Below are 15,103 nucleotides of genomic sequence, written 5' to 3' on the forward strand. Positions count from 1 at the left end.
GAGTTCCGCGAGTTCGGAACTGTTGTTGACAGAAGGCTCGTGTGTAAAATATGATGGAAAATCGAAGAGTTTTATCGATCATTTTTGATCTGGATAACACGCTGATCGATACAGCCGGCGCAGGAAGAGTGGCCATTCAGAAGGTAAATTAATGAATGGAATTAAATCAATGAATGAACATCAATAATTCTCACGCTGAAACTTTATTTAAAAAGCTGCTCGAAGATGGACCAAAAAATATTGTACTGCTAAAGCGATGAACCCACACTACCAAATCAAAACATTACTGAAACGTACCGGGTTTTTTTTTATTTTTTTTATACACACCATGGTATTCTGTGAAATACATTGGAGTATCATGTAAATACCATTATATCATAGTACCATGGCATGTCGTAACATTACTGTATGGTACCGCTGCAGTAGCCTACTTTAGGACAGGGAATCGATTTCAAAGCGACTTTGTAGTTTGGTGTCGCTAGACTCTGCGATTTGTGTAACTCGTGTAGCCCTACCATCGCTGTGACGTTATTGGGGGACTGCAAGTCTGGCCATAGCTTTTGAAAATATTACCACGGATGAGACAATGCTGCGTCACATTCAAGACGGATTTGGGATATTCCTACTAGATATCTCCGATCTCCGACCATAAAGCACTTCCATTGCCAGATGCTCGGATGATGACGTGTAAGGAAACAAAACTGTAACGCTCCCGTTAGCTTAGCAGGTTTTTGACTGTCACCAGTGATGTCTCCTAGCAACACAACTGATAAACAATGCTGCAACGCTAGCATTTGTGCTACAGGTGTACGATTATGAAAAGAGAGTATAATATACCATTTATACACCTGTTTCTGCAGGCGTTTGTTAAACAAGCTTTAATATCATGTTATGTAAGAACTTTGACTAATTTATCGATATTACTTAATAAAAGTGAATATTACTAACTTTGTAAATCTCCCTGAGTGTTGACAGATTTGTGTGACGTCACGCACCTGCATCTTGGCGAAATCGGGGCTTCCCTATCGATTCAGTTCACTTGAGATTGAGACCTTGTTGAAACCCTTATACAATCACGCCAATCCTCTGATTGGCAATGGTGTCTGAGCCCCTCCCCTTTAGGCCCGCATTAGGCCTGTATAAGCGGGCGCTCAGTCACCATTTCTTCAGAATTTTCTTCCTTCAAGATTGCGAACTTCGTCTTCGTATTGGAACCATTTCTGCTTCACTGTCGATATACACTTACAGTGGATGGAACTCCTCAGCGAGAGAGAGGCACAGAGAGGCTTTCCGCTCCCCTGTGTGTTCTAGTGAAGTGTTCTCCACATCACCACTGAAGACGCTCTGGGTGAACAGGTTCTTCGATTCAGATTCTCGTCGTTTATCAACGCGGCGCTTCAGCGGAGACTTTTACTTGCATTCCACAGTGCTCTGGCTGGAGTTACTGTATCTGTTTTTTATATACAGTGTGTATGTATATGTATATGTATGTGTATATATATGTATATGTATGTGTGTGTGTGTGTATATATATATATATATATATATATATATATGTACACACACACAATATTGACTAAAAGAGTCGCTTGTGTGATACACGTCTTTCTAAAGATGTCCTTCCGCAAGTGTTTTCTATGCAAATGGAACATCCCACCGCCAGATGAGCATGAAAGCTGTGTTCGCTGTCTGGGCCGCGCCCACGCACAAGCAGTTCTCATGGAGACAGACTGCCCTCACTGCGAGGGTATGAATCTCCGGACGTTGCGCTCTAGGATCGACCTCGTTCAGAGGGAAGGTCCAACCTCTCGTGCCCTCCCACCCACCTCTTCTGTGTTAAGTCCCGAGGGACCATATGAGGAGGCATGGCGGGGCAGTGAGGTTGAGCTGGAAGTCTTAGAGGAGGATCTTGTGCCGGCTCAAACCCTGCGAGCCTCCCAAACTTACGATCTAATGTCCTTGCTTGTGCAATATGCGTGTGATGAGCTCCGGCCCTCTATTGGAGCGCATGGCCTCATTATGTTTGGCAGCTGTGATGATGAGAATGATACTGTGTCACTCGCAGCTTCAGGCAAGTGGTTCAAGGAGGACATTGCCACCTCTTTCCCCATCGAGGGTGAAGAGCATGCACACACCTCGGACAAGGAGCTTCTTCGTGTCCTCGTGAGGGTGGTTGAAGAGCTCGGTCTTGAGTGGTCCCCTCCAGAAGAGCCAGAAAAGTCTTGCCTGGATGAATGTTTTTTGAGACCCGGCCGTCGTCAACAGACCGCGGTCCGGAGGAGCACACCATTCTTCCCTGAGGTCCATGCGGATCTCACAAAGACCTGGTGTGCGCCTTACTCTTCGCGCATTCAGGTCGGAGGTGCTGCCGTCCTCATTAAAATTGACCACGGCGATTAAAAATAAGGCTATTCAAAACGTCCTCCTGTAGAACAGCTGGTTGCAGCTCACCTCTGCCATAATACTACAATGAGGTGGAAATCCCACCCTGCCCACCCTTCCAAGCTGTGACGATTGACGTCCGCACTGGCTGGAAGAACGTATAAAGCAGCGGGCTAAGCTGGTTCAGCACTCCACAACATGTCGGTGCTCCAGGTTTTTCAAGTTAAGGTTCTTCAACAAATTAATGAGCAAGGCTCCAATCCAGAGCTGTTCAAAGAGTTCCGCACTGCTACAGATTTGGTGCTGCAAGCCACGAAAGCTACCGCTCAGGCCATCGGCAAAACGATGAGCAACCTGGTGGTTTTGGATTGGCATATTTGGCTAACTCTCACAGAGATGCGTAACGCAGAGAAAGCCGCCCTCCTCGACACCCTGGTGTCACCCGACGGTCTCTTTGGCTACACCATAGAAAACTTTTCAGAGCTCTTCATCACAGCGCAAAAGCAATCTCAAGCGTTAAAACACTTTCTACCAAAGAGAAGTAGCACGTCCCCTTTTCAGGCCCCAGCACAGCAGAAAGCTACTAATGAGCTGTCAGTGAAGCCACGCAAGCTCTGGCCCAAGTTTAAGCACCTGCCATCTCAGTGTGAAAACGCGCTGACAAAAAAAACTCCGGCTGGGTAACAGAAACGTTACTGACATGCCCAGCCCTGTGAACAGGAGCCCAGAGCTTGCTGTTCACGGCCCAGAGCCGAAGAAGGCTCGATTAGAGGCACACAGTGTTTCTCCCCTCTTCCTTATTACTGTTCATCAGGAATGGCACATTGTTCAAAATGTTGCTTCTGTGTGTATTACTCAGAGTTCATGTAAAAAGAGGTAAAAACTGCCCTTTATACAAGCACGGGACATTCACACATTCTTAGAAAAAGGGCCGTTTTCTCTTCACGTATCATGCACCCTGCATGTTATGCTCAGCCGCTTCCCTATGGTAAGCGGCACTTTATCGTCTATAGCAAGTGAATCAAACAAAAAAGCATGGCGAGCCCTCATGAGCGTGTCAGACTGGGTGCTAAAAACGATTGAACACAGTTTGATTCAGTTTGTACACCGGCCACCCCACTTCACCGGTGTTTTGCAATCTGTGGTCTGACCACAGGATGTGCAGATGTTGCATGCAGAGATTCACAGTCTCCTTGCAAAAAACACGATAGAGACTGTCCCAGACTGCGACACACACAGCGGGGTTAACAGTCATTATTTTCTCGTTCCGAAGAAGGACGAGATCTTTCTTGATCTCGAGATGCTTGAATTGCTTTTAAAATTTTACTCAGAAATAGATCTTATCGCACATCCGTCCTCAGGACTGGTTTGCGTCAATAGGACGTGTATTTTCATGTACCAATTGCACTGCATCACAAATTATTTTTGAGACTCGCGTTTGAGGGAACTGCATATCAAATCAAAGTCCTTCCTTTCGGGCTGTCTTTGGCTCCCCGCATGTTCACAAAATGTAACGATGTGGTGCTCGCCCCATTGAAAATGAACGGTGTGCGTGTTTTGAATTACCTCGACAATTGGTTATTACCAGCCCAATCAGAGGCACTACTGAATGAACACAGAGACTTGCTGCTTTGCCATCTGAAAAATCTGGGTCTGAATGTCAACTGGGCGAAAAGCACACTTCCCCCCCAGCCAGCAAATCTCCTTTTTAGGGGTTCGTCTCAACTCCGTGAGCATGCATGCACACCTCACGAACGAGTGCATACAGACCATTCTTCAGTGTCTGTCTCAGTTTAAACTGGGGAATACATTGCCACTGAAGTCATTTCAAAGATTGCTGGGTTTTATGGCAGCAGCATCCACCGTCATACCGTTAGGTCTGTTACACATGAGACCTATCCAGTACTGGCTCAAGCTGCACATTCCACATCGCGCCTGGTGCTTCCGGCGCATGCGTGTCATGGTGTCTCACCACTGTCTGGCTGCTCTAGCACCATGGACAGTGCCGGTCTTCTGCCAACAGGGTGTTATGCTGGGTCAAATTTTCAGAAGAAAGTGGTGACCAAAGACGCATCCAACACAGGTTGCGATGTACGCCCAACTTTCGGCAACTGGAGAGGTGTGAAACTGCTGTGGCACGTCAATTGCTTAGAACTACTGGCTGTCTTTCTAGCTTAAGAGCTTTTCATTTTGACAGTGTGAATAACCACGTTTTGATTTGTTCGGATAACACAACAGTAGTGGCATACATAAATAGCCATGGCGGACTCCGATCGGCACAATTAATGAGCAATTAATGGAGCGGGCGTCATCTCCTCTCATTGCGTGCGACACGTCCTGGCCATCTGAATTTAGGAGCGGATCTGTTGTCATGCCAGGTAGCATTACCAAGGGAATGGAAACTTCATCCTCAGACAGTGATGCGGATTTGGGAAATATTTGGCAAAGCGGAAGTCTAAATATTCGCCTCTGTTGAGAACGGCAGCTGTCCCCTTTGGTACTCCATATCCCAAGCCGCACTGGGCTTCGAAGCGCTGGCTCACAAATGGCGTGCCTCCTTTATTCAGCAAAGTACGGGAGGACATTGAATCAGTTCTTTTAATTGCGCTGAAATGGCCCAGTCAGTCCTGGTTTCCGGAGATGATAGAAATACTAGATGGCTCTCCGTGGGAAATACCACTGAGGAGAGACTTTCTCAAGCACAAGGCACAATTTGGCATCCCCAGCCAGAGCTGTGGAACCTATACGTGTGGCCTCTGAACAAAGCACGTCGGACAAGCCAGAATTCCCAACTGGGCTCGTGAAGGGGTTTATTCATACGATATGACTATATAGTTCATATATCCATTCTAAGTGTTCCCCTCCTGGCTCACCATGAGGTTTATTCACTTGCGGTATTCTTATGTCGGTCGCTGCCCCACGGGACTGCGGCGTCATGCTCTTTCAATAAGTACTTCCATAGCAAATAAAGCTACTTTTCCAACTATGTTGTGAGAGGGTTAATAAACCATATTGTGTATGAAATTCCAGTATAAATTCCAGACTGCATTAATTTCCATCTGGCATAAGCCATGTGGGACTATTCATTTAATATGACTTAATAGTCATTGGCCTGTGGCCTGTGAATCCTTATAATATCTCTATTTAGTGTTATAACTCTGGGAGTGTAATGTCACATAGTGCGACGTGATGGGATTACATTCCCCATAGTGCTTACAGCAATGTCGAGTGTACTGAATTGATAGGGAACATCAACATGTAACAACAGTTCCCTGAGATGAAGGGAACGAGACATTGCCAAAGCTGGCCGCACTACTACTTCAGAGTTTCATATCAAGTGACTCACTCTCGTCGCTCAGTCAGAAAATTCTGAAGAAATGGTGACTGAGTGCCTGCATATATAGGCCTAATGTGTGCCTAAAGGGGCAGGGCAGGGGGTACCATTGCAAATCAGGTGTGGATTGGCGTGATTGTATAAGGGTTTCAACTACGGATGTGCACGAATAGGCAAATACTCGAGTATTCGTTCTGCAATAATTATTCGAAAAGTAAAAATACTATTTGAATTTCACAAAGTTTTGCTTTGCCGGCCATATATACAGTGAGAAGCATGTTAAATCCTGAACACACAAACTAAAACTGGCAGTTATAACAGAATGCACTGGGTGGTGCTGTTGAGTATGGACACAAGTTGATCACATTTGATGAGCAAACTGTTCTGTCGGTACGTTTAGATGGACACCAAAAAGCGGGTTATTGCCAGAATGTACTGTATAAGCGGTGTACTCTTTGCTCCCATAAATGTGCAGCTCGACAGAAATCAGCGTCCCTGTAGCAACCTAATCCCTGCGATGCTTCTGTAAACAACAAACATAGCATCTGAGAAAGACTATGCTAGCTGAGGTAAGGGACATTCCATCATTTAAACTGGTGTTTACAAATGAGTATAGTTTACTGAGCACATGGATATGCTTGTTTTTATCAGCAAAAGCCTGACATGAGATACAATATAAACATAACTTATTTGTCGAGTGTTTATATTTGTCCTGTACATTAATTGCATCAGTCTACTTTATAGACTGAAGTTTCTTTTTCTTCGCTTTGCATGAGCTTAAATGCTTTCATTCTATAATTTTTCTTCTTTTTTGTTTTCACGCATTGCTTAAGGGTTTTCAACAAAAAATCACAGGACATTATATAAGCTTGTTTTGGATATAATTAGAAGCTTGTTTTTTTAAATGGTGACGCAACATTTATGACTAAAAAAACATCTCTTACAACATCTCTTTCTCATTAATTACCTTCATTTAAATAATAGAATATTCGAGTATTTGTTTTTTTATGAGCTTGAATATTTGAATACCAAATTATTGATGAATGCCCATCCCTAGTTTCAACAAGGTCGTGTAAGGAAACTTCCCCATAGTGCTCACGGCAGTGTCTCGTTCCCTTCATCTCAGGCAACTGAGGTTACATGTGTAGCCATAGACTTTTAATATTTTAATATCTGCACAAGTTTCCCAGTTGGAATTCCAACTTCCAGTGGCATTCCATTGCACTTGTAGGAAGTTGGAAAATCTGACTTTCCAAGTTGAATGGAATGCAGCATAATACTGGTAAAATTAAGATATTATTACAATATTCACAAGGAATCAGTTATCTTGTCTCTAAAAATGTACATTCTGCAGTCTAGTATGTTTTATAAAACGTGCGGTGTTCAGTGCATTAAATCATTAACAAGATGATCAATCTGTCAATATAAATCATTAACAAGACGATCAATCTATCATGAATGAATGAAACTCACTCGGAATGCTGACAGTTTCTGACACGCTTTTCTATGCATCGTAAACGAAAACAAAGGAATTAGCATGGTCCAGCTGTATTTCTGGGTCCTTTCAACAAAGTCTCTTTTTCAAGGTAAGTTAGTCAACTCGGCAGCTGTTTTTGGAACGTTCTTGGGCAGTTTTGGCAGCTTTTTTTCTATATTGCTGAAAGTGGATATAAATTAAATTCTGTTGCCGGGGTGCGGGTCCGGCGACGTATCTAACTCATACCCGACCCTCCCCGCTCCGTTCCTGGACCTGTAAAGATGCCAGCAGGTAGAGACAAGTCTCCCAAGGAGAGGCACACTCAGTGTTTAAAGGCAGCAGTGATGAGGCTCTTCATTGGTATATTGCGAGGCGGGGCGACGATGATCCACGGGAAGGGCGTCGTCACAACTGGGATAATAAATTGTTTTTCTTTACCTCAGATTACGCTAAAAACGCAATTATACCGTCTTGTATAGCTAATGCGCATGCCTGTTCTCAAGTTGATTGACAGGTGATTTCTGTATCTAAAAAAATGATTGGCTATTTTACCTGTTAGTCGGGTTGACCATTGGCTGCCGTTGGGCATTCTAATTTCTCCCATTCATTTTGATAAAAGTGGCCCGTCTCCACTAAATAATCTCTGCTTTGACAAGCAGGAAATGGAACAATGACGTCACCAATGAACAGTCCTTGAAATGGTCTATATCCATGCATGTGGTTACAGACAAGTAAAAATCCCTCACGACACTGAAACTTCTCTTCTGTCTGAAACTTCTCTGCACTCGTCTCCAGTCTGCCAGGAGACGGATGACATGAGCTCTGCTGTCTTCGCTCTCACTGAAGTGAAGCGGTGATCTCACTCTCACAAATGCTTGTCATTTTGTAAATGAGCCTAATTTCATAAAGTTGAAATTAGACTCATTTGAGATGCCAAACGCCTCCCCATGAAAGTAGACGAGAGTAGACGGCTGCAGTCTGGGGAGGAGTGAAATAAGAGCTGTCAAGTCCAACAATTCTCATTTTTCGCACTGGATCAGACACCTTCGAGTTCAAAATGAGATTCACGTTCATGGGCTGTTGCTGATAAAGTGGATATAAATTAAATTCTGTTGCTTTAAAATGAAAATAAATATGATGAAAAAGACACTCAATGTACCTGTTATTTAATTTAGCCAATAAGACGTGTCTTTCCATCCATTTTTAGTTGAATAAAGACACGTATTTTAGATATTTCAGAAACATGTGTTTGGAATATTCACATATAATTTATACACATAAAAAATGATATTAGAGAAAGAAAATCAAACATTTTAGAGGAGAACGAAACATCACATCACATCACTTTTTTTTTTTTTTTTTTATTCGTTAAGTGCCATACGAACAAAAGGTATTTATACATGGTCACCATAATAATATAAGTTACATTGCCAGACACAGTATTTTACATACATTTTAGTTCTTTTAAAACTTTACATGTTTTCAGTGCTTTTTTGTTATTTGTTTTCCATCATGGTTGTTTAAGCCAATGAGCATTAAGCGGTGTCGTCAGCAAGCTGGAAAAATCCAGCTGTGTGCCTAGCTCTTAAGCTGTGTTCACACTTCCAGTGACGCAGCGACAAAACAACCTCATCTCATTCATTTTCAATGAGACCTGGCGACTTCTGGCGACAGGAGCGACGGTGACCATTGGCGACCGGATGTGGGCATGTCCAGCGATGCGACAAAGTTGAGAAATGTTTAACTTTATGCAAATGAAAAGTGACTTTCGGGAGCGACAGCCAATACGAGAGAAGATGGTAGAGCTCACGTGATCCTTCTCTCTCTCAGCTCCTGCAGTGATGGAAAGATGGAGGAAAGGCTAATCCTTGCTTTTAGCAATTTACCAGTGTTATATGATATGTCTATACGTACAGGGACATATTTAAGAAAAATGATGCGTGGAAAGGCGTATCTGAGATTGCGGGGATTCCAAGTAGGTTTAAATCATCAAATAGCCTGTAAAATTAACTATTAAATAATTTTTTTTGAAAATGTGTTACATGTATGACAGCAAACGAAACCATATAAATGATCAGATATAGTGAATTAACATACCATATTAATAACCTTACTAATATTTTAATAACAATATTAATTGTATTAATATTAATTGTAAAGAAACAGTGCTGTTTAGACTCTCCATACACACCACTAGCGACCTAACCGCCAGCCACTGGTGACATGCAGCGACAAAGTCGCTGGCAGTGTGAACGCAGCTTTACAGCTCTCACAAGACTTATTTGGCGTACTTCACCATGACATCACAGCAAGTCAGACAGATTGCTAACCGGCATGCACCTGCCGCTGATCACCAGTGATCATTTTGTGCAGAACTTGCTCATTGCTAACAAGCCTATTTTCTCAACTTGTCTTGTCGCTCTCCACGGCGATCTCTGTCACCAATGGCAGTGACAGCTCGTGTCGCTGGAAGTCGCTCTGCTCTCATTAAGCTCGTTCGAGATGAGCAAAATCTGCACAGCACTGATCACCGGTGATCACCGCGAGGTGCACGCTGATTAGAAATGTGTCCGAGTGTGGTCCGACTTGCTCTGATGTCATGCTGACGTATCTAAAAAAAAAAAACTTTCGCGACACAGAGGAGGCCATGCCTGGCGGCTGCAGTAGCTCTCCCCGGACTGTGTCAAGGCATGATGGGAATCGACTTGTTGACGACACAGCTTAATGCTCATTGGCTTAAACAACCATGATGTTTCGTTCTCTTTTAAAAAGTTTGATTTTTTTTAACTCTCATATCATGTATTTATGTGTAAAATTTATTTTTGAATATTCCCAACACTCTGACAGTGCAATCTCTGTATGAGATATGTGATTATCATATTTCTGAAATATCTAAAATAGTATTTTTATTAAACTAAAAACTGATGAAAAGACACGTCTTATGGGGGGAATCAAATTACATGTACATTGAGTGTCTTTTTCATTATATTTATTTTCATTTTAAAGAAACAGAATTTAAATTATTTCCACTTTATCAGCAACAGCGTGTAAGAGCAGGTAACGGTAATGCACTGTTAAGTTGCGATCCACCAGTAAAACAGAAGAAGAAAATGCAACAGCGTATGAACGTGAATCCCGTGATATCTTCCTTATATCACGATGGTGTTTGATCCAGTACGAGAAGTGAGAATTGTCCGACTTTACAGCTCTTATTTCCCCTGACTGCAGCTGCCTACTCTCTTCTACTTTCAAGGCGAGGCATTTGGCATCTCGAACAAGCCTAGTGGAAATGAATGGGATGGTGTCGCTGGCGGTGTGAATGGGGCTTTACATTGCAATGTTTATTGTAAGATTTCACTTTAACTCCCGTTTTTTTTCTTCGAATCGAGAGAATTAGTTTTGAATCGACTTCCATTGACCTGGGATCTGACTCTATAGCTAAATTTCTGGAATCTAAAAGCCCTACCTTTCTGTAACACTACAGTAAAACTAATTTGCATTTATTTTTTTCTCCCATTCCTTTTTTTCCCCCAGTACATATTCATATTTTTATTTCAGTACATATTCATTTTCCAAATTAACTTTCATTTTAGTTTGTGATGCACAATGTAGTTTATGATGAAACTAACCTGTATAACACAAAAATTATAAATGTAGAATATATAAATATGGTTTTAAAATGTAGTTTAAAAAATGGATAGATAACATTAACAAAAAAGTTTCTTTTTTTTTTTTTTACCTTTAAATAAATACCACGGTATACAGTATGTATATGGTAATCATTCAGCACCATGGTATACCTCAAAGTAACATGGTTGTACCTTCTAATAGATTAATAATTATTAATAGAATAACAAAATTAATCTTTAATTCATGGTAATGCCACATGGGGATTGCTAGAAGTCTCTTGGACAGGGTTTAACTAATGAATGAGGATTTGATTTAAATCGCATGAAATAAAAATGGGAGTTTTCTGCCTTTTAGTCCATGTCTATGATCTGGACATCTTATTTGATTGAACAAGTGGCGTTCCAAGACTGCTTATATGGACACAAGCACATGGTTCACAGCCTATTTGGTGTGTCAAATATATGTCATCACAGGAAAGAAAACTGCTCATCAAGCCATTTCATTACATCTTTAAATCCATTTAATGTTTGATTTCCTTTAGGTGTGTGAGGTGCTGAAGTCTACATCTGTGCCAGAAAGCCACATCACAGACATCTGTGAGCTTTTCTTACAAAAGCTTTTCCATGGAACATTCGACCCATCAGAAGGCAGAACGATCAATGAAGTGAGGATCCATCAATGGTATGAAGCCCTACAGGAGGTGCTGGGCACAGATCCTGATCTAGCCATGGCCTCCAGCTGTTACTACACATGGAAGAACACACGTCTACAGGCGCTGACTCTGTCTCCTGAGATTCGATCTCTGCTGGAGGAACTTAAGAAGAACTACAAATTGCTGCTGCTCACCAACGGCGATGCTCAGACCCAGCGGGACAAGATCGAGGCAACGAGATGTGAAGGCCTCTTTAGTGCGGTGGTAGTGGGTGGAGAGCACCCTGAGCAAAAGCCGGCACTCTCTATCTTCAGTCACTGTTTTGAGTCGCTGGGAGTCCAACCGCACGACTGCATCATGGTGGGTGATTCTCTCAGTACAGATATCCAGGGGGGCATTAATGCAGGAGTGAAGGCAACCGTGTGGATCAACAGTGATGGTAAATCTCTCCCACCAGGCTCTGTGACTCCAGACTACACTCTACCTAGTGTACTAAATCTGACTGATGTTCTAGCTCAACTGACATGATGTCAGCTTATGAGGACATGAAGGTACACCAAGTAATTGTTTCCACTTAAAGGCGAAGTAATGTGTGTAATGTATTTGCAAAATTAATGACTGTTGTTAAATTGTTTTGCCAAACACTTCCCTTGTCTACCATTGGTTTAAACTTTTTGAGGATATCAACCAATGAATGGCTTACTTAGGTTTGTATATTAAGCTGGGATAGGAGAAAGTATTTTACCACCAAAAAAATTACACGCATTACCTTGCTGATACATGTCAGAATATAAAGTCCAAGGCTACTGTAGTATTGGCTATTGAAACAAACAAACATAAAAAAAATCTTGGTGTATTTTGTTAATGTGAATTTTCACTTAAATATATATATATAGTAGGGCTGGGAAATTGAATGCGTTAGCATTCAGTTTGGTTTGTATCTGTATGAAGTGTCTAATAATGCATTGGGAATGTAAATTTATCTTGCCAATAAATTATTTAAAAAAAAGTCCATTGGAAAGCACCAGAAGATTTTTGCCAAACCTTTAATTACATGTCCACTAATTTTATGGCATGTAAGCATATAACAATTACAAACGTATATGTAAACGGTTAAAATATAAGATGACTAACCAATTTCTTGCAAGTTCTTTGAGACAACTTATATTTAATGTTTGTACGATGAACCATGATCTATCTTGATTACATAAAACTGTGCGATTAATTAGTTCAAATGTTTTTAATCAATTCACAGCCCTGATATATACAGCTGAAGTCAGAAGTTTACATACACCTTAGCCAAAATACATTTAAACTCAGTTTTTCACAAGACCTATCATTTAATCATAGAAAACATTGCCTGTCTTAGGTCAGTCAGGATCATTATTTTAAGAATGTGAAATGTCAGGATAATAGTAGAGAGAATGATTTATTTCAGCTTTCATTTCTTTCATCACATTCCCAGTGGGTCAGAAGTTTACCTACACTTTGTTAGTATTTGGTAGCATTGCCTTGAAATTGTATAACTTGGGTCAAATGTTTTGGGTAGTCTTCCACAAGCTTCTCACAATAAGTTGCTGGAATTTTGGCCCATTCCTCCAAACCGAACTGGTGTAACTAAGTCAGGTTTGTAGGCCTCCTTGCTCGCACACACTTTTTCAGTTCTGCCCACAAATTTGAGGTCAGGGCTTTGTGATGGCCACTCCAATACCTTGACTTTGTTGTCCTTAAGCCATTTTGCCACAACTTTGGAGGTATGCTTGGGGTCATTGTCCATTTGGAAGACCCATTTGTGACCGAGCTTTAACTTCCTGGCTAAGTCTTGAGATTTTGCTTCAATATATCCACATAATTTTCCTTCCTCGTGATGCCATCTATTTTTTGAAGCGCACCAGTCCCTCCTGTAGCAAATCATCCCCACAACATGATGCTGTCACCCCCATGCTTCATGGTTGGGATGTTGTTCTTTGGCTTGCAAGCCTCACCCTTTTTCCTCCAAACATAACAATGGTCATTATGGCCAAACAGTTACATTTTTGTTTCATTATACCAGAGGACATTTCTCCAAAAAGTAAGATCTTTGTCCCCGTGCGCACTTACAAACTGTAGTCTGGCTTTTTAATGGCGGTTTTGGAGCAGTGGCTTCTTCCTTGCTGAGCAGCCTTTCAGGTTATGTCAATATAGGACTCATTTTACTGTGGATACAGATACTTGTCTGTTTCCTCCAGCATCTTCACAAGGTCCTTTGCTGTTGTTCTGGGATTGATTTGCACTTTTCGCACCAAACTACATTCATCTCTAGGAGACATAATATGTCCCCTTCCTGAGCGGTATGATGGCTGCGCGGTCCCACTGTTTATTCTTGCGTACTATTGTTTTTACAGATGAACGTGGTACCTTCAGGCGTTTGGAAATTGCTCCCAAGGATGAACCAGACTTGTGGAGGTTCACAATTTCTTTCTGAGGTCTTGGATGATTTCTTTTCAAGCAAAGAGGCACTGAGTTCGAAGGTAGGCCTTAAAATACAGTGCATCTGGAAAGTATTCACAGTGCTTCACATTTACCAAATTTTGTTATGTTACAGCCTTATTCCAAAATGGATTAAATTCATTATTTTCCTCAAAATTCTACAAACAATACCCCATAATGACAACGTGAAAGAAGTTTGTTTGAAATCTTTGCAAATTTATAAAAAAAAAAAAAAAAAAAAACGAATAAAAAAATCACATGTACATAAGTATTCACAGCCTTTGCCATGACACTCAAAATTGAGCTTAGGTGCATCCTGTTTCCACTGATCATCCTTGAGACATTTCTACAACTTGATTGGAGTCCACCTGTGGTAAATTCTGTTAATTGGACATGATTTGGAAAGGCACACACCTGTCTATATAAGGTCCCACAGTTAACAGTGCATGTCAGAGCACAAAACAAGCCATAAAGTCCAAGGAATTGTCTGTAGACCTCCGAGACAGGATTGTATCGAGGCACAGATCTGGGGAAGGGTGCAGAAACATTTCTGCAGCATTGAAGGTCCCAATGAGCACAGTGGCCTCCATAATCCGTAAATGGAAGAAGTTTGGAACCACCAGGACTCTTCCTAGAGCTGGCCACCTGGCCAAACTGAGCGATCGGGGGAGAAGGGCCTCAGTCAGGGAGGTGACCAAGAACCCGATGGTCACTCTGACAGAGCTCCAGCATTTCTCTGTGGAGAGAGGAGAACCTTCCAGAAGAACAACCATCTCTGCAGCACTCCACCAATCAGGCCTTTATGGTAGAGTGGCCAGACAGAAGCCACTCCTCAGTAAAAGGCACATGACAGCCAGCCTGGAGTTTGCCAAAAGACACCTGAAGGACTCTCAGACCATGAGAAACAAAGATTTAACTCTTTGGCCTGAATGGCAAGCATCATGTCTGGAGGAAACCAGGCACCGCTCATCACCTGGCCAATACCATCCCTACAGTGAAGCATGGTGGTGGCAGTATCATGCTGTGGGGATGTTTTTCAGTGGCAGGAACTGGGAGACTAGTCAGGATCGAGGGAAAGATGAATGCAGCAATGTACAGAAACATCCTTGATGAAAACCTGCTCCAGAGTGCTCTGGACCTCAGACTAGGGCGAAGGTTC

General features: G+C 42.0%; 1 protein-coding gene across 3 annotated transcripts in view; it reads left to right on the plus strand.

Moving 5' to 3' along the window:
• Positions 1 to 15,103, plus strand: part of LOC127411875 (N-acylneuraminate-9-phosphatase-like) — an 18,433-nt gene continuing 3,330 nt past the window's right edge. Inside the window, exons 1-3 of one of the 3 annotated variants that reach the window (XR_007892358.1) lie at positions 1 to 143; positions 11,365 to 12,026; positions 13,860 to 13,985. Coding sequence is in view for 2 of the 3 variants with exons in the window: in XM_051647721.1 (XP_051503681.1) it covers positions 51 to 143; positions 11,365 to 12,003 (732 nt within the window). In the remaining variant the exon portion in view is untranslated. Of the gene's footprint in view, positions 144 to 11,364; positions 12,488 to 13,859; positions 13,986 to 15,103 lie in introns of those variants that run through there. The other 2 variants (XM_051647721.1, XM_051647720.1) reach the window with 2 other exon arrangements.

This window comes from Myxocyprinus asiaticus, chromosome 21 (genome assembly GCF_019703515.2).
Source record: "Myxocyprinus asiaticus isolate MX2 ecotype Aquarium Trade chromosome 21, UBuf_Myxa_2, whole genome shotgun sequence".
NCBI classification, from domain to species: domain Eukaryota; kingdom Metazoa; phylum Chordata; class Actinopteri; order Cypriniformes; family Catostomidae; genus Myxocyprinus; species Myxocyprinus asiaticus.